The sequence below is a fragment of the Lepidochelys olivacea genome (genome assembly GCF_965140295.1).
Source record: "Lepidochelys olivacea isolate rLepOli2 genome assembly, chromosome: 14".
NCBI lineage: Eukaryota > Metazoa > Chordata > Testudines > Cheloniidae > Lepidochelys > Lepidochelys olivacea.
In genome coordinates, this window is record NC_140424.1 from 7,081,657 (window position 1) to 7,108,569 (window position 26,913).

Sequence of the window (26,913 nt, forward strand, 5' to 3'; positions counted from 1 at the left end):
TAGACCCTGACTGGAATCGACAGGACATCTCTTCAGTGTTTTGTTCTTTCCTTTTAAAGAGTTCCCACAAGGTGGCAATGAGACAATTGAGCAGTTGCCTAAAGGCTCTCTTATGTGAGGTTGTGCAGGGACCTTTTCACTCATACGTCATTCAATATATATGTAAGGTGAGGTGATGTAGGCAGCACTACTTTATCACTGAACTAAGGTGTGGTGTGGTCTATTTGCTGTGCCAGTGCTTGGCTGGCATAAGGACTTGCAGTTCAGCCAGCTTGCTGTCATCCAACTTCAAGCAGACAGAAATGATACTGGCAAGACGAAGGAAGCATTTTGAAGGCATGGTGGAAATCGTGTCTTTTCACATTATTGACGTGATTCAGACTCCTTTAGTCCAAGAGATCTGCTGTCTGCGTGTGTTTCTGTGTCCCCAACTGGTGGACAAAACCACCTTTTTAATTTGTATCTATTGTGACCATTTCATAGAACAATAGAATATTAGGGTTGGAAGGGACCTCAGGAGGTCATCTAGTCCAACCCGCTGCTCAAAGCAGGACCAATCCCCAAGTAAATCATCCCAGCCAGGGCTTTCTCAAGCCTGACCTTAAAAACTTCAAAGGAAAGAGATTCCACCACCTCCCTAGGTAATGCATTCCAGTGTTTCACCACCCTCCTAGTGAAAAAGTTTTTCCTAATATCCAACCTAAACCTCCCCCACTGCAACTTGAGACCATTACTCCTCGTTCTGTCATCTGCTACCACTGAGAACAGTCTTGAGCCATCCTCTTTGGAACCCTCTTTCAGGTAGTTGAAAGAAGCTATCAAATCCCCCCTCATTCTTCTCTTCTGTAGATTGAACATCCCCAGTTCCCTCAGCCTCTCCTCATAAGTCATGTGTTCCAGTCCCCTAATCATTTTTGTTGCCCTCTGCTGGATGCTTTCCAATTTTTCCACCTCCTTCTTGTAGTGTGGGGCCCAAAACTGGACACAGTACTCCAGATGTGGCCTCACCAATGTCGAATAGAGGGGAACGATCATGTCCCTCGATCTGCTGGCAATGCCCCTACTTATACAGCCCCAAATGCCATTGGCCTTCTTGGCAACAACGGCACACTGTTGACTCATATGCAGCTTCTCGTCCACTGTAACCCCTGGGTCCTTTTCTGCAGAACTGCTGCCTAGCCATTCGGTCCCTAGTATGTAGCGGTGCATGGGATTCTTCCGTCCTAAGTGCAGGACTCTGCACTTGTCCTTGTTGAACCTCATCAGATTTCTTTTGGCCCAATCCTCTAATTTGTCTAGGTCCCTCTGTATCCTATCCCTACCCTCCAGCATATCTACCTCTCCTCCCAGTTTAGTGTCATCTGCAAACTTGCTGAGGGTGCAATCCAAGCCATCCTCCAGATCATTAATGAAGATATTGAACAAAACCGGCCCCAAGACCGACTCTTGGGGCACTCCACTTGATACCTGCTGCCAACTTGACATGGAGCCATTGATCACTACCCGTTGAGCCCGATGATCTAGCCAGCTTTCTATCCACCTTATAGTCCATTCATCCAGCCCATACTTCTTTAACTTGCTGGCAAGAATACTGTGGGAGACCGTGTCAAAAGCTTTGCTAAAGTCAAGGAATAACACGTCCACTGCTTTCTCCTCATCCACAGAGCCAGTTATCTCATCATAGAAGGCAATTAGATTAGTCAGGCATGACTTGCCCTTGGTGAATCCATGCTGACTGTTCCTGATCATTTTCCTCTCCTCTAAGTGCTTCAGAATTGATTCCTTGAGGACCTGCTCCATGATTTTTCCAGGGACTGAGGTGAGGCTGACTGGCCTGTAGTTTCCAGGATCCTCCTTCTTCCTTTTTTTAAAGATGGGCACTACATTAGCCTTTTTCCAGTCGTCCGGGACCTCCCCCGATTGCCATGAGTTTTCAAAGATAATGGCCAATGGCTCTGCAATCACACCTGCTGTCCTTTAGCACTCTTGGATGCAGCGCATCCGGTCCCATGGACTTGTGCTTGTCCAGCTTTTCTAAATAGTCCCGAATCACTTCTTTCTCCACAGAGGGCTGGTCACCTCCTCCCCATGCTGTGCTCCCTAGTGCAGTAGTCTGGGAGCTGACCTTGTTTGTGAAGACAGAGGCAAAAAAAGCATTGAGTACATTAGCTTTTTGCACATCCTCTGTCACGAGGTTGCCTCCCTCATTCAGTAAGGGCCCCACACTTTCCTTGATTTTCTTCTTGTTGCCAACATACCTGAAGAAACCCTTCTTATTACTCTAACGTCTCTTGCTAGCTGCAACTCCAGGTGTGATTTGGCCTTCCTGATTTCACTCCTGCATGCCCGAGCAATATTTTTATATTCTTCCCTGGTCATTTGTCCAATCTTCCACTTCTTGTAAGCTTCTTTTTTGTGTTTAAGATCAGCAAGGATTTCTCTGTTAAGCCAAGCTGGTCGCCTGCCATATTTACTATTCTTTCTACACATCAGGATGGTTTGTCCCTGTAACCTCAATAAGGATTCTTTAAAATACAGCCAGCTGTCCTGGACTCCTTTCCCCCTCATGTTATTCTCCCAGGGGATCCTGTCCATCAGTTCCCTGAGGTTGTCAAAGTCTGCTTTTCTGAAGTCCAGGGTCTGTATTCTGCTGCTCTCCTTTCTTCTTTGTGTCAGGATCCTGAACTCAACCATCTCATGGTCACTGCCTCCCAGGTTCCCATCCACTTTTGCGTCCCCTACTAATTCTTCCCGGTTTGTGAGCAGCAGGTCAAAAAGGGCTCTGCCCCCAGTTGGTTCCTCCAGCACTTGCACCAGGAAATTGTCCCCTACACTTTCCAAAAACTTCCTGGATTGTCTGTGCACAGCTGTATTGCTCTCCCAGCAGATGATTGAAGGGTGATTGAAGTCTCCCATAAGAACCAGGGCCTGCAATCTAGTAACTTCCATTAGTTGCTGGAAGAAAGCCTCGTCCACCTCATCCCCCTGGTCCGGTGGTATATAGCAGACTCCCACCATCACATCACCCTTGTTGCTCACACTTCTAAACTTAATCCAGAGACTCTCAGGTTTTTCTGCAGTTTCATAGCGGAGCTCTGAGCAGTCATACTGCTCTCTTACATACAATGCAACTCCCCCACCTTTAATGCCCTGCCTGTCCTTCCTGAACAGTTTATATCCATCCATGACAGTACTCCAGTCATGTGAGTTACCCCACCAAGTCCCTGTTATTCCAATCACATCATAATTCCTTGACTGTGCAAGGACTTCCAGTTCCAAGTTTCCAAGCCAGCGTCTTCACAAAGGTAGAAAATGTTACAGAGGTTAGAATGTTTGAACAATGTTGGATCAATGCTAAGTGAATTACTGCGAAACCTACTTAGCACATATTAAGCAAAACAGGCCCTTTTAATTTTCTCTTACTTTTTATGTATGTATAGTACCAAATATCTCTGAGATATAGATGACATTTTTTAAATGCAAAAGCATTAAGAACAACAGAACAGGTCAAGTGCTTAAGCCCCACCAGTTTTTCATTTGTGCAATTACATTTCATAGGCAACTTTTTAAAGAAACAGAAGGCAAAACTGCAACTAAAGAAGCCAATAAAGTTTCAGATCATTAGAGACGTGTGCTGGCAAAGCTGAACTCACAACATGGCCAAACTCCACTTGCAAATGTGAATTTTATAGTATACAGGAAGGAGAGGTGGTTTTTGGGTAGAGGGCAACAGGAATGAAAAAACAGTATATAAAATAAATGGAAGAAAACACTTAAAGTGAAGAACATTAAGACTGACAACTCAGACCGCACTATAATCTCTGCGCATCCATCTCCTTCTGTTTTCCAGTGTCTTTTTCTGGTTTGCAAGCATTACACTACTGTGGGTAAAGGCTATATGGGTATTCTGGTAGAGCTGAGGAAACACATAATACCAAGGGGTGAGCTGACTATGGCTGTTTGGCAAATAGTCGTGGTCAAGGGTGTTACCAGGTATGCAGACAATTAGAACCCGCTGATATGATTCAAATTATTACATAGCCTCTCGTAATTACTGCTTTTACTCTGGTGAATTGCAAGTGCTAAACTGTAAAGGATATGAATTATATTAACTTTAGAAACAAAAATATAAGGAATCTAAATATATCCCTATAAGGACAATCTGTCACTTCCCCCCCCCCCCCCAAGGCTAGAGGAAACCATTACATTTCCCAGCTTCTCCCGCAAACCATCTCTTAAAGTTTGGACTGTTCCATAGTGTACAAAGGTTCCAACAGGTGTCTAACATTTGGTGATCTGAATTTTTACTTTACAATTTCATTCAGCTTCTCCCTTACCTGTTAAGAAGCATCAAATGAATTTACTTTTCATATTTTCTCTCATTTGTATTTCTATCTGATCTTCAACATATTATCTTGGAAGTAAACACTAGGCCAGATAGTGCCTGGTGTCTCTTGGCACAGAATCGATGGGGGCAGTCAATTCCGGGGTATCCTCCTCCTCTCAGTAGGGACACTTCCCTTCATGAGACTTTGCAGGGATGAAAACTGCATGTGGAGAGGGGGTGGAGACAGGGTGAGGCTGTCCTTGCATACTTTTTTCCTTGCAAGTACTGTACTATAATTTGGAAAGTGCCTTTATTCTAAACTCCACTCACATGAGAAAGTGGAAGATATATGGCAGCTAAGGCTGCTCTCTTTTAGTATTTCCTTGTAACTAATCCTTTAATGCTAACGGGACTATATGTATTTCCATTCTGTATAGAAAACAGAGCTATATTTATAAAAATAAAGGCAGTGCCTTCCAGGAATGACAAGACAGTGATACTGGCCACTCACTGCTGATATTAATGTTACGTCTTAAAGTACAATGGTCACCATTAAAAATTTACCATTGGTCAACAGTTACCACTCAGTGGCATTACAGATGCAACAGTTCCCCGATCTATACTTAAAAAAAAAAGAAATTAGCATAATAAACAATAAATATTCATGTTAATAAGGATCATTCTATTCTTCTATGTATTTATCATTTCAAGAAGAATGGTTTGTTCTCTTTTGTCATGTTTTTTGTTTTTTAGTAAGTTGCGACTAAATTCACGAGAACTTTGCATGCACAGAAAAGCCTGCTGTAATACTAGATTTGGTATGTTTCCTGCCCCTTCCTACTAGATCTATTTGAGGTTCAGAATCATAAGCAGAACTATTGTGCCAGCAGAAAATGCTAAAAGGGAATCTGAATATTCCTAAAATCAATAAAAACTTTAGCAAGACATTTTTCATGTATGAAGTTGAAGTCCTCGGTGACCCTCCTCTGCTGATATGCATTCATCGGATACCATCATGATTAGTCAACAAAGGATCACAGCCTATATTACTATGAAAAAGCTTGCAAATAATTTGTTACACAAAATAACATTGTAAATTGTGCATGTGTGTTGCATGTCTGTTTCTCTTTTGGAATACTCCAGTGTAATATGGTATTAGTTTATCTCACCCTTAGGCGGGTACAGTTTGTATATATAAAAAAGTATTGAAGTATATGTTGATAACTAAACCTGGCCCGTATGTTAATTTGCCAAAACCTATAACTTGTGTTATTGTGCCAAGCTTTCAAATGTACCTATGGAGTAATAAATGTTTGTGACCTTATGGAAAGTTTGCTTTGAAGATGTTTATTTGCTTCAGCAATCTTTTGCTGGTGAGTATACAGTTCATGCATATTGTGTTTCCACCTACACTGCCGGAAGAGCCTCCAAGTTGAGGCAGTTCCAGAAGAGAGAAGGAAGAAGGCAGGATTCCAAAAAGTAATTGGAAATGGAATAAAGAACAACCTTTGGAAAGTCAACAGAGTGCTATGCACAGACTGTTTTACAGGTACCTAGCATTTGGAGAACATTATATACTTTATCTTTTTTTTTGTAAGCAAAGTCACAGACTTTTGAGCAAGAGTTCTTCCTCTCAGTACCTATTCCTGATACAAAGGCTGTCTGAAACATGGTTTATGGGTTCCCCCCTCAATTCTTTCTTTCCAAACCTAGCATTCTCCCCAGCATGTGTGTCCCAGTGCTCTGTGGGAGAGCAGATCCTCTCTGAAATGCAGGGAACAGACAATTGACCATTCTATTATTTTCCCCTGAGTGGCAGCTTTTAAGAAACTAATTTCCTTATATCACAATTTTTAAAACACTTTTTTTCTACCCTTCTTTACTGGTTCATTGGTTAAACTGTTACATGTATCTCAAGCATATTATTTTAGTTAGTAGCCATACGATGACTTTTTATTCACATACTGCTAATAGCTTAGGGCCAAAGGCACTCCAATGGTTACACTAAAGGTGAGTTTGGACCACAATATTTAAATCTTATGGTTTTAACTACTAAAAGCAGTGACCTTCTGGGTTCTTTTACCTTTCTTTTCCCATTCTTCCATGGTACAATTAGAGTGTACTAAGCCATTAACTAAAACTGCAACACTAGCTAGGCAGAATTTTATATTTATAGGTCTTTTTCTTATCTTTCATAATCCTTGCACTGGTAGATACAATTTTGGGTCCTCCCCTCCCGGAACTGGCAATGAATGAAGAGAACTTCATGTCATGCAGTAGGAAAAGCAAAACATTGAAGACGACAACAATAATGCAAGAGAAAGTGAAAATACAACTTCAAGAGCTGCTGGAGAATAGTGGAGTGCAGTTCAGATAGTAGGCAAGTACCAGTTCTAGCCTTTGGTAAAACTTGTAAGTATTATTTCGCTGTTGGCCATGATAAGTTTTTCAATGTGCTGAGACATGAAAAGTCAAGAGAAATGCCAGAGAGCAAAGCTAGCTGCAGGAAAAAAAGATGACTCAGTTCTTTGTCTCAGAAAGCATGTCAATGACATTATAAAGTGCTTACAGATGCTCAGCAATTCAGATTGCCTGATTGGCTGTACATTTGAAACCATGTCATTCTGAAGAGAAGATACTGTGCTGCATGCAATGGAACGTTTTCTTTAACAGGAATGTGTATTACTGTGAAAGGGAACAGGGAATTTTTTAAAATTAAAATGTCAATTAAATTAGATAATTGTGCTTTAAAGTGAACTTTTATGTCAACCTGAAAGAACCTGTGTTTTCACTCTGACACGAATCACAGAATTATAGAATCATAGAATGGTAGGACTGGAAGGGACCCTGAGAAGTCTTCTAGTCCAATCCCCTGCACTCAAGGCAGGACTAAGTATTATTTAGACCATCCCTGACAGGTGTTTGTCTCACTTGCTTTTTAAATATCTCCAATGATGGAGATTCCACCAATCTCCACAGGCAATTTATTCCAGTGCTTAACCACTCTCACAGTTAGGAATTTTTTCCTAATGTTCAACCTAAACTGCCCTAGCTGCAATTTAAGCTCATTGCTTCTTGTCCTATCCTCTCAGGTTAGAGAGAACAATTTTTCTCCTTCCTACTTGTAACAACCCTTTATGTGCCAAGACAGGCTTTTAAGACACCCAAGACAATAGACTCAAGGCAGTTGCATAGCTGAAAGATAGTTCATTCTCCCAAAAACAATAAGCTTAGGCCAAATCCTTAAGTCCACACTCAGGCAAAACTATTACTTATGTAAATGAAAATATTGACTGAGGAAAGACTTCAAAATGTGGCCCATCATAAAGGCGAAAACAGAAAATCCTTGGGATACTCAATAAAAACCTTTTAAATTTTACTCACCACTCCATAGGGGATGAATAACTTTCTTTGCTGGGAAAAATATCACTGGGTCTTTTTCTCATGATGTTTTGAAGGATGATGATCACAGGTGAGCAGCAGATAATGTGACTGAGCTGGTAAATTTTCAGGACAATTTTATAAGGCTGAGGTTCAAGATTTGATGGTTTTGGGCTTGCAGTCTGTTCAAATACTATATTCCTTGCTTAAAAAACACTGCAATGGTATTATTATTAAAAGACTGAAGTTACAAATTTAGAAATACAGTTCCAGAAAATGATGTGTTATGACTAATAAATATCCTGTACAACTATATGGGGCTCTATGTCAAATTGCTCATTAGGGCAATGTTTAGCTACAAACGTAATTTAAATGGACTTGAGACTCCTTTAGATAATCTTATTGCATATTCATCTCAGAAAGAGACTTCTGATGATTGACAGAATTTGGCATGTTTGTGGATGTAGAACCACTAAAAACAATAAAACATATTCTAGCCAGATGGCTTACAGAAAGGAAATCAGTGTTGACTGCAGCAGATGAATTGTTGATCTTTTCTTATGGGTAAAGATAACAGAAACAACAACATTAGCTAACTTACAAAAATCACAGTAAACTTTACACATAAAAATAATTATGAATAAAGTGGTTTCTCATTGGATGAAGAACAGAACAGGTATGTTATGTAGGATACTCAAAACACAGATACTCAACAACATTACAATCCTACTGCATCAACGCACATCAGATAAGAAGGCAACTCAATACTCATTTGACATAAAAGAAGTCATAGGGTACAAAAAGCTGTGATCAATGTTTTCATTTTTGCACTAAACATTGCTTGCATTTAGTAATTCTTTCATAGCTTGCCAGTTACATCATCGTCACAACATTCTGAACCAATGACCATGACATTTTCATCTCCTTAGGCACAAAGAGCATCAGAGGGAATGGTGAACATGTACAGTGTTCCAGTGTTCCCAACGACATTTTAAAAAAACAAACAAACAAACCAACCACAGTTGGCAAACTTGTTGGCATACTTAACGAAGGGACAAAGAATTGAACTCGATGAAGATTCAACTACCTTCTCACTGCTGATGGTAGACTCACCAAAATAAGTTTGAATCACATTGCAAGTTTCCCCATACAGCTCCAACATTAACCTGAAGAAGGGCTCTGAGAAACATAAAAGCTTGTCTCTCTCACCAGCAGAAGCTGGTGCAATAAAAGACATTACTTCATCCACTTTGTCTCTCTAATTGTTGGTAACTGTGCTTTATCTGTTTTCTGGGCTATTGAATGAGCACCTTTCATGGCTACCTACAGTTCCTTGGCAGAAAAATTTGTGGACAACTGACTGCAGTTCCGATAAAAGTTTTCTCTTAAAAATAAAATGTTCAGACAATCAACCAACTTTTAAAAATAAAAACAGTCATTTTGTGAAAGGAGTAATTTGAGTATGAAGCAAGGAAAGAGTCCTCCTAAATGAGTCTCTCAAAAGTGGCACAGTGCACAAGTGTAAATCTACTTTACTAATATCCTCCCAAACCTGATGAGTTTGTCCTCTTTGTTATTGATCATTTGGTATTCTGGAAATAAAATCACTGAAACAGAACAAAGCCAGAGGATAAATGTCCTTCAGCTTTAAAACAGAAAACAGCTCAGCTTACCCTGCCTGAAAGTTTTCTTTCGATAAATGCCTGTTTCACCTCAGCATTTATGTAGCAGCAGGAGATCATTATTCAGACACACCATTTGCTTCCATGGGCTTTCTTACAAAATTAAGCAAAATACTTTGAAAATTTCTTGTTCCTTAACTGTGCTTCCGACATCTAATTTTCAGGGAAAACTTCCAATAGTAGATAACAATTAGTGCTACAGGTGACAAATGTGGCTAACTAATGAATCAACACTTGCGAAACCACTTGGCAGATTATATGATAGAGCAGAAATAGTTATGGCTTCCAAAGTACCCCTCTCAAAACATACAACATAATGCAACCTAGCAGCCTCCTTTCTGAGACACATTAATTGTGTAGTAAACGACCTTGAATATTTTTCCTTTTCCAACCACTGAAGTTGTCACAATTCTCCATTAAGTTTGACTAGATCTACTAGAATTTTGGAATGTGTATATGTTGTTGATTTTATATATTTTTTCTGTTAAAAGGATCCTGACGGTTTCCAAACTCATTCCAATGACAGGACACTACATGTAGATTTAGTGTTGCTTGGTTCCTGAAACTTGCCTCATAGAGGCGAAGAATGCTCTTGGGGTTAAGGCACTGAACTGGAACTCCAGAGATCTGGGTTCATCCCTAATACTGCCACAAACTCACTGTGTATCTTTGGGCAAATCACTAAATTTCACTGTACCAGTTCCCCAAAGCATTAACACTTTCTTTCTCCCATGCTTTATCTTGTCAATTTAGATTGTAAGCTGTTTGGGGTAAAAAACATCTCTCTGTGTTCATGCACTGTCTATCACAATGGGATGCCAGTTTTGGTTGCAACCTCCAGACACTATCTGGAATATAAAGAAACACACAAACACACACTGGCTTGCCCTGAACCTCTGACATTACAGAGTGCTACAGTGAAATTCTAAGATGTATGCAGAAGACAAATGGACAGAATGGTTTAGGAGGGTTTTCCATAGCTCACCGAGGAGCTTAGACATGTTTCTTATAAAAACGTGAAACATTATTTACTTAGCATGGCTGATAAGAAAACAGAACTACAGGAAAAATTAGCATATTCAAGAGGTTTTAAAAAGCATGGCTGTTCCAACGTTCAGTATTTGTGACAGGTTTGTAAATACTACAGGTACATTTTTGCCAACTATGTTCTGGAAATAAGGTGTCAGGCGCCCTAACAAAAATATTCTGAATGCTTTAAATACCCTAAGGCTTAAAATAATTTGTTTTATTTTAAGAAGGAACCAAACATGAAAGGGCAAAGGAGAAGGGAGGATTATCCAAATAAAAAAAGAAGGGCATACAGCCAGCCATGCAGCCCTGTTGCAGAATGTTATAAGATGTGCAGGAGTCTTGGGCTAGAAGGCAGACTCGGAATCCAAGTGCTAAGCCCACAGACTCAGGGCTTGTCTACATGGGGAAATGTCCGGCATAGCTATATTGGAATAATTATTCCACTATAATTTTACCAATATAAATCCCTCAAATAAAAGTGAACAGTGTCCGCTCAGGGACCTATATCAGTATAACTATAGCAAAGTAATTATTCTGGTATGCCTGGAAATTTTCCTGTATAGACATGCCCTCAGACTAACATATGCATCAGAGACAATTCTTTTCCTGTCCCCAGATGTGACAACACCCAGGAAATAAATGGTAGTGATGCAAACAATATATAAGGTGCACAGAGGTACATACTATTTTTTAAAAACGCTACTGTGTTCTAAGTACAACCATTTCTGTCTTGGCCCCATATTTATAACTAAAATATGCTTCTGCATTTTTTTTTCCTTAAAGTAGTTAAGAGACACTGAAGGAAAATGGTCTTTTACAATTATTGAAACGAAAAGATAACGCCATAAGACATTATTTCTTAGAAAACCCTGGAGTCCCATTTATTAACAGACAGCAATTTGGTGCTAAATGGGGTAAAATACAAACTGAGTGTTGCCCTGAAATATTTTGCCAACAGATCACAACATGCTAATGAGATTTTGCCCAACCTTATGAATATTAATTCAGGTGGATAGAGTTCTCAACAGAAACCCTGCGTCAGTGACAAAAATCTACATAAAATAAACGTTCCTCCTTATAAGGAAAACAGAATATATTTTTTATTCAATTCTACCTTTCCCACTTTGTGCTTTCCAGTCTTAATGTATGTTTAGAGCCAATTTTGTGATGTGGAGACTCCACCTAATCATTAATTGCCCCCCCTAAAATCCTTGAAAAACAATTTTGCAGCTCTAAAGCACTTTCCTTAAAAGGTTCCCAGAGCATTTCACAAAACATAAGGAATTAAGGCTCAAATTTCAGAAGTAGCCTAAGAAAATAAGGTGCCCAAATCCCACTGAAATTCAGTAGGAGTTAGGTGCTTAACTCCCTTAGGCACATTCTGAAATCCCAGCTTAAAGCCTCACAAAAACCTTTGCAAGGTCGGCATTATCCCAATATATATCTGAGCATAAGCTTTCGTGGTGTTTGTAACTCTAGAATTCAATTTCTTCGTTAATCTGCCAGAGCCCAAACTAACTGACTTTAAGGGCACAGTGCTTAGGTTTTTTGGGTTGGATTTTTTTTTTTTAGTTTTAGCAAGGGGTGGGTTAGGAATAAGAGTGGTCCTAGGGGAGTATCTGTGTTTTATTAAAAAGAAAAGGAGTACTTGTGGCACCTTAGAGACTAATAAATTTATTTGAGCATGAGCTTTCGTGAGCTACATCCGATGAAGTGAGCTGTAGCTCACGAAAGCTCATGCTCAAATAAATTGGTTAGTCTCTAAGGTGCCACAAGTACTCCTTTTCTTTTTGCAAATACAGACTAACACGGCTGTTACTCTGAAACCTGTGTTTTATTAATGGCAATCCATTTTTTGGATTGGTATTAACATATGATTCAAGCAACTGGTGATTTTCCCAGTTTGTATATTTTTATATAGTACCTAGAATTATTAGGATGGAAGGCTTTTATACCTCATGTGATATACACAACACACATCCACACAGGCTGGGATCTTCAAAAGGGCATAGGGGGAAAAATACAAGCGCATACACCTATATAAAATGCATACATCCCTTATACATGTAAAGATACATACACAAAGTTATCATTGAGGAGATAAAAACACGACAAAACACAAATCACAAAAGACAGTAAATGTTTTATGTGCAGACTGAATTTAAGTTCTTTGCACAATAAAGCATCAACAGATCTTTGATGAAGCTATTTATGTCAAAGTTTAGGCCAAAATTAGGCCAATACATCGATAATTAGTCACCTAAATATATAGTCCCTATTTCTCAGATATTCAATATCTTATCAGGCCCCTTTCATTCAGGTACTTAATGTTAGACACTGAATTCTGAAAATGTTAGCTTAATGAACTTGATTACCCTACAAATCATAGGATGTGAACATGACCTTGTAACAAGCTGGCCAAAGGACTCTCTGCGACACCCAGAATCTCTTTACTGGCAGTCGATTTCCCAGTATAGGCAAAACAAACAAACAACAGTTCCTCGGTCTACTTTGGCTTACAGCTCCCAGGGTCTTCCTCCCCCTTTTTACCTCTTCTCACTGCTCCTGGTTCTTGCAGCTCTCAGGCTCTGAGGAGTCTCTTTCTTCCCCTCTAGGGCCAAGTGCCCTCTTTTAACCCTAACTGGGATCAGCAGACCAGGCACACGGTGCACAGGTTCTGCTTCCTCTGAAAGGGCCAGTGGCACCCTGTGACAGACCTAAAGGTGAATTGCGCTACTATGTTGATGGTATAAAGAAAAGAAGATTGATTAGATGGATATATTTATAAAATAAGGATATTTTGGTAGAAACTTGGTAGGATAGTAGACAATCTAGAATTTAAGGAGAAATGCAGAATCACTCCATAAAAACCTTTTGTTTTTTAGACTGTGGGGAAGGTACATATAAAACTTTACTTTTAATGACGGGAAATGTTTTCTCTTTCTCTGTCAATTTCACTAAATTTCTTATTTTGTGTGTCTGACCGAAGGTTTTGTCATCATCACTGGAAGCAAATTCATCTACTGTGACATCCCCATTTGGAAATCACTCAAGTGATCACTCAAGAAACATCTCAGAGCAACTCAGACTCTCTTCAAGAATGTTTTTCCTTTAAAAGGTAATAGTAATTGAAAGGTCTCATGAGATGTCACCTAATTCCGATAAAGGAGATTGCAATATGTCTGTTCCTCAATGTTTGTTTCAATCAACAATGCTATTTGTAGCAAATACCCCTGTTTCTGACAAGTCTTCTGAAAAATTTATTTCATATCATCTATAAAATGCTTCTTTATCTCTCAAGCTCTTCTACCTCACTATATATTATAATGCAGGTGAAGTGACAAAGGCTAGATTTCTAAGAGACCTACTTTCGCAAATGAGCAACTTTATGCTCTAAACACAAATTGGGGGCTAGGGCCTTTATCCAGCAGAGCACTTGAGCACATGCTTAACCCTAAGCATATGAATAGTTCTGAAATGTGCTTAAGTGATCAGTGCTTTAAAAGCCTCTTTTCTATGCCTCCAGGCATGTTTAAAAGCAGGTCTCCTTGATAAGAAGTCTCTGTTTGGACATCTGCCCTCATGATAAGGCTCCTTCAGTACAAGGGCTTTAAAAGAAGGACTTGTTTCCAGTGCAGTATTAGTAATGCTAAAACAGACCTACAGAACTCTTGGTAACACCTGGAAACTTTTCTCGCAAACCAAAGGACTCTCATGGAATATGCTCGCAGTGTGAGATCCAAAAAGTTCCTGAGGACCCAGTGCTGCAGCACAGTGCAGAACTCCCCTTTGGCCCCTTTTGGTTACATTATCCATACTTTTCTCATTGTATATTTTTTGCTCATGAGGATGAAACATGAAATATATGATAAATGCACACACAGTAAAGGATTCACATTAAGAAGGTCATACAATTATTCAATTATTAATGTTTGATATTTAGTAGCCACTCAATTATTTCCCATCCTTCCATTTTTACTAGATTGGTAAAATAAATTACTTGATCTTGCCATAAGTTTAACAGTGTAATTTGCTGAAAAGTAACAGATCCTCAGAAGAAAATAGATAAGCATTTTGGGAGACTTTTTTTTTTTTTCCAACATATGCCATTCTAGGGCACATAATACATGAGAATTGTTTAATATATGCATATTTCTGATGATTTAGAGCACCCTTTGAAGTCACAAGGTTTCTTGTATATTCAAAAAGTCACTTTTAAGATGAGAGATTCTTGATTAGACTACTACTAATACATAGTTTTCTTCATTTAAAAATAAATTATGTTCCAAAAAATTGTAACATGTGCCTTAACTATACTTGGTTTGGGGGTCACTGAGCTAATAAGAGCTACTTGTAATAATCAGATTTACGTAAGAGATTACAATCAACATCTATATACTAACACCATTAACAGAAGAGACTAGAGAATGATAGCAAAGAAAACTTTCCTCCCTTTACACAAACATACAGGAAAAATATCATGAAACAATTTATGAAAACAAAGTGAAAGGGAACATTGTGTAGACAAGATAGCAATGTCAATGAGAATTTCATTACACAAATTGTTAAAATATGGAGTACAAGATCAGCTGTAGCCTGGTTCTGATAAAGTAAACTTCTGTAGAGTTCTCTCATATAGCCCAAGCCCCTTCCCCTAGCAAAACAGCTTTTTTGTTTAATACAAACAAAAGCCTTTCTTACAAACATAGGAAGAAGAGGTTTCTCCTTTTAAACTATGTTTATTTATGAATTTTAGGTGCAGACCCTCACAGATTAAATGTTGCTAGGTTCAGAAACTCATCTGCTGTACTCTGTTCTAAGGGGAGGAAAATGCTTTAACTAGAAACTTCCTACCATCTGAGCATCAAAAACCAGGAAAAATGCACTTCTGCTTATGTAAACATAATTTCTGAAGTCACTGGGAATAAGGCTATGTCTCAAGATCAGATTTTCAAAGCTTAAAAAAGAAAAGATAAAAGACTGGAGAATTTAACTATTATTTTTATATTATGCAGAAATATAATGAAAGAGTTTGGTACAAAAGAATATATATTTAAAGATGTGCTTAATTCCATTCCTATTCAACAAACCCCTTAAGCATGTGCTGAATTTGGCAATGGATATGTTGCTGAACCAAGGCACTAATTCAGAAGTTGAGCAAGTGGGCCAGATTCTGAGCTAGTGCAAACTAGTATAGCTCTTCTGAAGTCACTGGGGCAGTGCTGATTTACAGCAGCTGTAGATCCGGACCATTTATAAATGCATACAGAATCATGCTGAAAACATGCTTAAATATATGAATGAGTTTATATGAGAATATCTTAAACTAGGTCTCCAAGAAAAAGAACAGGGTAGTTTCAAACATTTGCTTCATGTAAATGGATTGGACTTGCCAAAAAGTGACTTTTTATGCAGGCATATGAACTGCTAGAGGAAAGTTAGATTGAGTCACTGGATACATCAAAGTCAAAGTCCAGTGAATGTAATTACTGAATGCTGTATGAACAAGAATGATACCTGCATTCATTTGCCTACTGCCATGATTTCAAATTTTAATTACACAAAAACAGCTACTAGCATCAGTGACTGAACTCCGCAGATTACCTTGATTGCTCTGTCATTATCTCTAATCATCTGCTGCTTCTCATCTTCAAACTTTTGTACAACATCCTGGAGCCGCCTTTCTGCAGCAAGCTGCTGCCGGCTGCTCTCCTCTGTCAGAGAGGAAATGGTTGTCTTAAGTTCAGCTACAATCTAAAAAGAAAACAGCATGCTAAAACTCCTTGTTCAGTGAGAGGTATGTATTTTGCATGTATTTATACTTGACACAAGAATGGAGTTGGCAAACTCCACTGTGCAAACTAAATATTTTAAATTAACATATTACACACTGGCAAGCATGAAATTCCACACAGAGGAAAGGAATATAATAAAACTGTGAATGGCATAAAACTGCTGAACACAAAATATTTGGAAGAGTTTTCCACTATAACATTCCATAATATTTACTCATCAGAACAAAGCACATCTGTGATCTCAAACATATAAGATGTTTCCAGTTTTCCACTTCATTGAAATGACTTGTTGGGATTTTTAGCAGGGCTTCAGAACTTTCTACAATAACAATATAAATAACAATATAACAATCAAAGAACACTGAAATAAACATGCTAATAGCTCTTTGTCTGTTTGAAAGGTATATCATAGTTGATACTGTAGATAAGAAAAAGTTGTACTTTACATACTTCACTGAAATGTTAAACTCGACAGGGCATCCCTGTGTTGTTGGGAGTAATGTATTTTATTTAACAATAAATTTGAGGTCTGGTTCAATGCCCATGGACTTTTTACATGAAACACCCATGATTTGTTGACTATCTGAAATCTAGTTGTTTTACCCTTTTTATCACTGTAGAAAGCCATATTAAGCCACACTTTGGGGGCATATATTATAGAAAGCTATGCTTAGACACAAGTGGCCTGATCCAGCAAAGCAGTTAAGCACATGCTTAACTTTAAGCATGAGAGCGGTCCCATTGACATCAATGCAACTACTGATGTGATTAAAGATAAACTGCTCTATTAGGGCCATAGAGTCCAATCCTGAAAACACTGAAGCATATGAATAGTCCAGTGATAATATGGTCCAGTAGTACTGTACTACTCACACATGCTTCAGTGTTTGCAGGACTGGGCCCCTAGACTGTGAAGAGACACAACTATTTTAAGGCCACACTATTTAATTTATTTAGGAGAAAAACGGGAGCTTTCAGATGTATATCTGATAGGATTATAAATAATGTTATAAAATATTTTTAAATAAAAATATTGGAATCATGGGGAGAGGCGAAGAGAAGTAATTTTTTGAATGAACGTATTGTGAATTCATTTCCCTACAGTTTGCTAATGGATGAAAACCAGGAAGTGAGATAGACTATAAATAAAAAGTGAAACTGATCCTGCCCGTTTCAGTCACAGTGGACAGAAATGCCAAAATATACAAATGACAAACTGCAAAATTAACACTTCTTATCTTGTTAATAATCTAAACTTTTATCAGTATCCAGTTTCATATGGACAGTATCCCTTTGAACCCTTATTTAAGTGACAACTGATTAGACTTAATGCTTTCATAATTTTTAAGGGGCAAACTAACTTGTCCGGAAAAACATAAGGGCACAGATATTGGAGGAATCTCTAATTCCTGCATCTACATGAGCAGGGAACATTATGGGGTATAAATATCAGTAACTTCTGTAAAATACAAATGTAAATTAAGAGAAAGGCAATATCTATCAAGAATGATAAATGATCAAAAATGTTCTCCTTTATGTGGAAAATTAAGTTTTACATTATTTGGGTATTATTAGGTGCCTGCAGTAACAAGGAAATTATCTTTGAAAAGGTAAAAAAAGATTATAAATGACCAGATGATATGGAGCAATATAAGAACCTACATAAGAACTTGCTATCCAGTCCTTTAGAAATGTTCAATTCTATATTTAAATACTGAGAGAATGTTTTCTACCAGTAAAACCAATGGGCACAAATGTAGAGCTAATTTGAGCAAATACAACTCCACTAAAAGTTTACAGTCTGAATTCAGCAGCAATATAAATGGTAGAGTGGGTCAGAAAATTAGCACCAAACTGGCATTTACGGGGTATTTAAAATGGAAGAAGAAGAGGGTGGTAACAAATGTAAATTGCACTCGTTTGACAGAAAATACCAAATAAGTATAAATTATATTACTTTGCCATTTACAACCAATGGGTAGTTATATCACTATGGATCTGCTGAATTTTGTCCATTTTATTTTGGGTAACAAAAAATAATAAGTTGGTTAAAATGCAGCAGTAGGAGAGGAAAGCACTGACATACTGGTAGACTTCCTCTACTAGAAGTTTACTGGATTAAGAACCTGGACATACATAAACATTTTAAAAATGTTTTAAGAAAATCTTGACAAAAGTTGACAGACAAGGAATGGCTTTGGGCAGTAATTCTCAGGGAAAAAAATCTAATTGTTTATTCTGTATAAACTTCAGAGAGAATTTCCGGGAATATCCTCTTTGTGTGGGTGTTAAAAGTGAATATTCCAAGAGGCCACAGAGAGTAAGATTAGGCTGATGTCAGCAACATAACCAAATGAAAGTTACAAATGACCTATTATTAACGTTAAGCTACAAAAAATATATTCAAACAACACTAAGGGTCTGATTCAAACCCACAAAAGTAAAGGAATTCAGAATGAAATCCCATCTTTAATTCTACCATTGTGTCAAATAACTGTAGCATACAATGTATGGTCTGTAAAATCAGACACTGTTTAGAAACCCCTTACAATGGTTGTCACAGAATCACCAAAAGTAGAAATGTAAAAGATTGATTAGGTCATCTAGTCCAACTCCCTGTAATAAAGGACATTCCTTATAGTATATTTGTTAATGCAATGTCCAGTCTCATTAAATGGGTCTCAAACCACTTCTCTTGGGAGACTATTCCATAGCCTAATAAATTTCATTACTATGAAGTTTGTCCTGATCTTCAGTTTAAATTTTCATTATCTTAGTTTCACAGTTTTATTCCTTATTACTCATATACTCTCTTTGTAACATCCTAAGCTATTTCTCTCCCTCCTTGATGTTTATACCTTTACATATTCAGAGCTGTTTAGATATCCCCCACCTGCCATAGACATAGCAACGTATTACAGAGTTAGTAGCTAATGGAACTTTAAACTCAGGCCTGAATTTCTTTACATTGATGTCAAACTTTCTGGATTATATCTATCTATTTTTGAGGTTTTCTTTTTATTTCTCTTCGTGGTGACATAACAAATGCAAGAGGATTTTATAAAAAGACTCTTAAGGAAGTTTTTAAAGTTGGCATTCTAGTCATTCATCCCACTTTCATGTAAATGCATGCACAGGAAATATGCATTTAGATTATTTTAGAAATGCATATTATTTATCTAGACATAACTATATAAAACATATTTACAAAGTTTTTTGATAAATGTATAGTGCCCTAAGTTTTTAGTGCAGCAGACTTGAGAGTCCTATCATATCCCACCACGGTATTTATGTCCACAGTTTTGGTGATGTTACTTTGAAAAGAAAGACTTTTGAAGGTAAAAATTCAGACTCATTATTATTAATAAACTGCAACATGTTTCTGGCTTAACAGTAAAAGAGATTATTTGAAACTTCCATGTTACTGCCTAGTATGTGGAACCTTGAAACATTCTTTATATTTGTTGGCATTAAGGGAATATTTGACCAATATTACTTTTGCTGAGAATAAACCTTTATAACGAAACAAGTCTTCATTTGTGGTTGTGAGACTCTTGCTTCTCAGAGAAGAACGATGGCTACATGCAAATCCTCATGACAGTTTTTACACTATTAAAATTTTAACCTTCAATTGCATCTACATATTCTATCATTGTCTAAAACCATGCACTAGGAGCATTTTACTGGTATGCTGTACCAATATACTACACTGGCTAAGTGCTCCTACTGTTGGCGCAGCTTATACGGACAAAGCTGTGCTTTTCCTGGTATAGTTTATTCTACCACTACCTCCTCCTGCACCAAGCAAAGGAAGCTATACCAGTAAAAGCGCAGTTTTGACTCTGTAACTGCATCTACACTAGAGGGTTTTGCTGGACTAGCTATCTCAGTCATGGGTCACACCTCTTCACTCCCCCGATCAACCTAGCTGGTCCAGCAGAAGTCTGCAATGTAGATGTAGCCTAGGTTTCAATTCCATGCACAAGTTAAAATGAAGGTTTAAAGTACTCAAAAGCAATTGTGAAGAATTGCTTACGACCGCCATTTTTTTGATTGACTTTAACTGTAAGGGTAAATTGAATATACATTTTCAGTTCCCACGTCAAGGGTCATCAAAAAACCATTTTACATTAATGAACAAAAACTCCCTCCATTAAGAAAAAGCAGTTAGCTTTTATGTCATGATGTAATCTAGAATTCTTTTAAAATGTTTTGGATGTTAAAAAGCTGTGTCAGCATTCAGCAAAATGATTGGATTGGTTAAAGCCCTACAAACGGTGAACATCAAAACTGCATAGTTGGGCTCAAATCCTGTCATCAGATATGTGGCCAAGAACCACCTTGTAATAGCCTATACACTTTATGATTATGCAAGCAACCTTTGCTGTTTTTACAAGATGCATGTTATGCAGGCCTGCATACAGGGCCAATTTTGCCTGAGTTCTCATTAACTGGCAGTGGGAGTCAATGGTGCTCATGCTCCCGGCAGGATCTGACTCCCAATAGCTAAGAAACAGCAAGCTTAAAAAAAAGGCTTAAACTGATCCATTTAATTTTCTGTTTTTTTTTTTAAGTAATAAAATTTGGGAAAGGCAATTGATATTTGATTTTGGGGGAGTAGCAGGGAGTTTTGGACATAAGAAAAATGAAGTTCCAGAATAGAAGTAAATACATTTTTCATTTTAAGTTTCCAAACCAAGCTTACTAATTTGAGGTTTTTGTTTTCATGTTGCCTACCTGTGAAGATTTGGCCAACTTCTGACTGTATTCCTTTTCAATCTGCTTCAACCTGCTGTTGGCCTGAAATAGACACACACACACAAAAGGAAACCAGATTAGCTCAGATGAAGAATGTGTACAGACACTTTGCCACTGACCCCTACGCTTGGCACCTCATCTACATGCCTATCACTAAGCAGCTGGGATCTGTGCCAATTCCAACGCCCTTTTGTGGCAGCCAGAAAACCACAAGGGCTTGTCTTTGATCTAGGGCCAACTATTCATCACTTAAAAGAGAGGAAAAATTGTACCTCTGCTGCCAATTATTAGAAAAACATAAAGGCTTCTACGGATAAAAAAAAAAGGAGGGGGAGAAAGAGAGAGAAGTTTATCAGGATGACTTCATCTCTGTTTGAGGAAAAAAGGGAAGAAAAAAGCCACAAGTTCCAGTGGAAGCTGTGAGGGTTCAGTGTGACATGTATTATATGATTTCATGTGCCAGCTGATGTCTGCAAGCTCCTTTTGTCAAATCTTACATTCTTTTTTAAGACTGCTGCTATTAAACTGAAAATCAAACCCAAGATGCATCAGAACCATTTGGGCCCTCTGACACACAGCTCTTTCCACCTTCTGGCATATCTTTCATATCTCAAAGATAAGGAATAAAACAAAATTGGAAACAAGGCCACTCTTTTATCACAGGTAATTGAGAAGCAGGTGTAACTGTAATCTAATGAAAAAAAAACACAGCTTTTAAATTCACTAAGGACACAATTCTGAAATGGGTTGGAGTTTTAAAAGCCATTGCTGTACTATATCCAATAGACCTGTCTCAAAATGTTTCCTCATAAATGTTCTGTTAATGGTTCTCGTATTCTGGGTTCTAAAATCTGAGGCTAAACATCTGAGAAAAATGTATCTTTCAGTAAAAGAGTACTCTGAAAGCTGAGTTTTGAAGCAAGACTACAGTGAGCAGCCTTTCAAAGTGATCTTATGCAAAAAGCTCTGTTCACAACACGACAGAGGACAGAATCCATCACAAAGCCTTAATGCAGCAGCTGGCTCTGTGCAGGCAGACCCCAGTGTCAATGTGGAGCACTGCTGAAGCCAATAGGGCTCTGTATGGGCGTAGGGGCCCTGTGTGGAGCCAGTTGCAAGACTGGGATTTAAGGCTCCAAATCCTGTGAATGCATATGCATGTATCTTTACTCAAGTGAATTGTCTGATTTACTTCAATGTGACTACACATGCTTAAAGTTGCAGACATGCGTAAGTCTGCAAGATCAGAGTCTTAATGAATATACATTAAAATAGTACAGAAAATGTGAAACAGTTATTCTAGTAGAATATGAAACCTTTAAAATCAATGCCCTTCTAAATGCTATTTTTAATGTAAAATATATTAGTCAGTTAAGAAAATTTATATTTCACCAAAATATTTCATTTTTAAATCCCAAATTTCTTCAGATTTAACTAGTTCAAAGTTCTAAGATGCATAGATGTTTCCATATTTAACTATTGCATGGTATGAAATATCACTGCTCTAAAGGACCATCAGAAACACTTTTCTAGTGAATGAGTATAATTTTTAAGTCCAAGGGAGATGAGAATGTTACCATTTAATTGAAGGACTAATCAAGTATTCTATATCATGATTGGATACGCTACCTCTACATCTGTGCCTAAGATCCTATTAATTTCTCTAAATACTGTACTGTGTTCCTGAAGTGAAGTAAACTAAGATTCTGAAATAACAGGTGAATTACATTTAAAAGTAATCTGTTTATCTAATTTAGGTCATCTACTGAATATGGGGTCCACTCAGTCCTAGTCAATATATGACATAGTCATAGGTTAATTGTAGAAGAATTTGTTGTGTGGAAACATCTACATCATACAGTTTGTTCCAATCTACACTTTTTTCTGTATTTAACACTTTTTTCCTTAATAGTCGTCTGGTTTCAGATCACTTATTGCCACCACTGTGCATCATAAAATTATTGTAACTGGCTGTTTATCTTTAGGGCAAATTAAAAAAAATACTTACAGTAGTAGAAAGATTAAGTTACTTTTTACTCTCAAAGATTTTTCATACATACATATAGATAGATAGTGTGTGTGTGTGCGCGTAGAGAGAGAGAGGTGTTAGCAAGACAGTGCAAAGAGTGTCACATTAGTCTTGTGTTCACTCTTAATCAGCCTGAGACTGGAGGACTTCATCTCTCATACAGTCAACTTTATAACCTCTTGAACCCAAAGAAGAAATCTTAATAAATAACACACACAGCCACACATACCCATAACCTTCACAAACATATTAGAACTTGTTAGTCCACACTGAACCGAGCTGGGGCAGCCAGTTTGACAAACAATGACCAAAAAGATCTGAAAAAGAAACTTGCTAAATGTCAAGGCTTTACTCCTAGCAGAGTAAACCTCTATAATACTGTTTATAGTAACCTGATTTAAAATTAACTCTTGTATTTAATTTTTTAAAACTAAAGACATCCTAACAGCTTTAATAAGATGGAATCAGAAGTGAAAACCAACCCTTAGTAGCTCATTTACTGCTTTTCTTTAAATTCATCAATTTACCCCACATTTTTATATCCATGTTCAAGCCTAAACTTTCTCTGAGTTTTCCATGTTGAAGCCTAAACGTTATATCACACTGGTCAATCAAACTGATTTTTTAAAAAAAACTTATGGTGACACACTGGGGATCCACTTCAATTATCTTATGTTAGTCCAGAATATATGACACAACCCCATGTTGCACAGAACCTGCACCCATACTCATTTGAGATCTTTGACTATGGGATGTTGCTTTGTAGCCTGGGAACGCAAATCTATCCCTTGCCAACATATGGAACATGGCTGTGCAAAAGCGCTTTTACTTAGGCTTTGTGCAGGGTAATTTTACTATGAAGTGCTTACATATAACTATATGTAGAGAATATAGTTTAGGATTTAAATTAAATGTATTGTGACAAATGAGGACACTAAAAATGGAATGGTGAAAACAAGCATCAGTTTTCACGGATTGTTTCAAAACTGGGTCCAATTGCCATAATAGCCCAGTTCTATCGTGTACTATGTGAAACATAAGCTGCTTCTGTATTTAGCATATTTTCTCACTTTCAGGTGATATATATTTCAGAAACAATGATGAAGAGGAATCAAACTGGGTAACAACCCTTTGGATGGTCAGACTGTATTCATTAAGGTCTAACTTCACAGCAATGGACAACAGGGTCAATGCAGTTAATGGCCCTAAAACCTAAGTTTTTATGTGCTTTATGTAACTTCTGTAATTCACATCTGGCTGAAACATCAGCTATTATGTGCATTTTCATAGTAAAAGGGCTTAAATTCAATAAGCCATGGTAGTTTTTGTTTAGTTTCACATGTTTTAAGACAAACTTTAGTTAAAAATGACTTTATTATGAAAATGTTATATGCACTTAGTTTATATTACCAGTGTAGAGTCTTGCAGTAAAACAAAATATTTTATGGCCTTGTTATAGTTTTTCAGCTTTAAAAAGCAACTGTAGGTTTGTAACAAGTTTTCATACATCTATAATCCATACTGTTTATATCCAAACTATAGATGCTACGTAAACCTGTACTGACTTCAATGGAACATCGAATACAAACAATTTAATAGTATTAGAACCACAGCCTCCATTATACGATGTTTAAAATATTGGATACTATGTGAATGAAAACTGAATTTTATTTTATTTTCATGAAATACAATAGTACTATTAAAAATAAAGGAACTTAAAACGTAGCAACCAATTATGGGAACATACTCCAGAAAAGTCCAAAAAACACTGTGCGTTACCAAAATCTTTCATCTACTTTTCAGTAATATCATTGCTGATAAACAAGATATTTGTGTGTAAAGAGAAAACAACTTTTAATCATTCCATTCTTCCTGCATAACTCACTCAATAGAACTATGGTCCTGTTTTAGTGGCATTATAACCACTTACCTTGTGGTCCATTCTGATTAGACCTAGGTGGACTTTTTATTTTTTTCGCAAATAAATGAGAGAATGAGAATGAGAAAATAAAAAGAGTGAGACACTACAGCCTGACAGTTATGGCACTCACCTAAGATGTAGGAGACCCAAGTCCCTGCTCCAATAACAATTTAATTATTTATAAAATGTGGTACAGCTTCAACAGGAGAGATTGACAAAGACTCACACCAAAATATCCTATAGATTGTGTGGCTTGGACACTCTTATGCAATATAGTAAATCCAAGTTCAAATCTCTTCTCCATATTAGGCAAAAGGGGGGGACTGAATCTGTGTCTACCACATTCCAGGATAGAACCCTAACCATTGGGCAAAAGGTTATAAAGGAGGTCCCCGTCCCAGAATTTTATGAATTATTCCTTTGCTTTCGTAAGAATGTCAGTTCAAAAAGAAACGTTTTGACCTAACTTGATATTGTTTTTTAATTCACCAAAACAGTTAGAAAAAAATGTTTGTCATTTGATACAAAATGAAGCTTTTTGCCTATATTTTGGCATTAGCAGCAAACCAAAAAATCCATTATTTGCCAGCTCTAGTTCTGACATCATAAACACTAGATTATAACTCTCCTGAATGAGTCAGCAACAGAAAGTTACATATGTATGTCAAAGTTTCTATTTATAAACAAATACGTTAATGAGCAAAAGCGGAGAAGAAAGATAATAACAAGTAGAATTGGTTCTGGTAAAATATATCTTTTAGTTTTCAAATGTGGCAGGGTTTCTATGAAATGTTAAGGCTCCTACCTCTGCCTATAACAGCAAGAAATTCCAAGTTTATGATTTTGTCCTTAACTCACCCTGTTTTGCCTGGTTACTGCAGAACATATGGCATTCAAAATCTCCCACTCTTTGGAGACATCAACAAACCATATGCAAAACAAGGTCGGTTAACGATCAAAAGATAAGGTATACAGGTGTAGCGTGCATACTTAGGGTCATATACTGCCTTCAATCCATGGAAGTCATACTGATGCCAGTGAGAGTGGCACAAACAGATTAAGGGATATATATTGCCTACAGGTTTCAGAGTAGCAGCCATGTTAGTCTGTATTCGCAAAAAGAAAAGGAGTACTTGTGGCACCTTAGAGACGAACACATTTATTTGAGCATAAGCTTTCGTGAGAATGCATCTGATGAAGTTAGCTGTAGCTCACGAAAGCTTATGCTCAAATAAATTTGTTAGTCTCTAAAGTGCCACAAGTACTCCTTTTCATATTGCCTACAGTTTTTTCCTTCATCCTCACAGATCCAAAGATTCTACTTCTAGGCAAAGAAAATGAGGTGGATAAACACTGGTTTGTTTACTGCTAACATGGCTAAGTTATTCAATCATCACTCAGATAATATTTCAATGGTGGAATAAAGTGCAGGACCTCACTGCATATCTATGTCTGCTTTTTAAAATCTATTTTCATCCTCCTTTAAGATTCCTGTGCCATGCAGCAGGTGATAGTGTCTGGGATCATCTACACTAGCAACTCTAGCTTTTTAGCTCTGAAATTGATCTTCCCCATGATGGCATGTGAAGACTGGCTGTAAGCACCCAGCCCTGCCGCCAGAATGTTCAGATTGTCACCAGCAGAAGACAAGCAGCAGCTTTTAGAGCAATCAGAAGAGGCAACATAAGCATTAGCAAAAGCAAACTGCATTGAGGCAATTCTCTTGCATTAAACTATTAAATCAATCACTTATTACATCGAACATTACAGGGATTTATTACTATATTGAGCGATCCTATTCCTCTGTTACAAACTCCACTATGAAGTACATTTATGGGCCCTAATTTTCCATTGTAGCTAAGGAGCTCTTGATGCAAGATTGGTGGGGGCAAAGGAGAAGGCACTGGGGATGCAAAGACCACCCTGTCACCTTTGCACTCCCTCATTCTTTCTTTCCCCTCATCCCCAATCCTACGGCTGAAGATTAC

General features: G+C 37.6%; 1 protein-coding gene across 4 annotated transcripts in view; it reads right to left on the minus strand.

The window, feature by feature from the left end:
* The window catches only part of CEP112 (centrosomal protein 112), a 357,759-nt gene that overhangs the window by 88,627 nt on the left and 242,219 nt on the right, over window positions 1-26,913 (minus strand). For all 4 annotated transcript variants that reach the window (XR_014714068.1, XM_084647481.1, XM_084647480.1 and 1 more), the window contains 2 exons: window positions 20,955-21,017; window positions 16,027-16,176 (listed from right to left, as the gene is read on the minus strand). Coding sequence is in view for 3 of the 4 variants with exons in the window: in XM_084647481.1 (XP_084503607.1) it covers window positions 16,027-16,176; window positions 20,955-21,017 (213 nt within the window). In the remaining variant the exon portion in view is untranslated. The remainder of the gene's footprint in view (window positions 1-16,026; window positions 16,177-20,954; window positions 21,018-26,913) is intronic.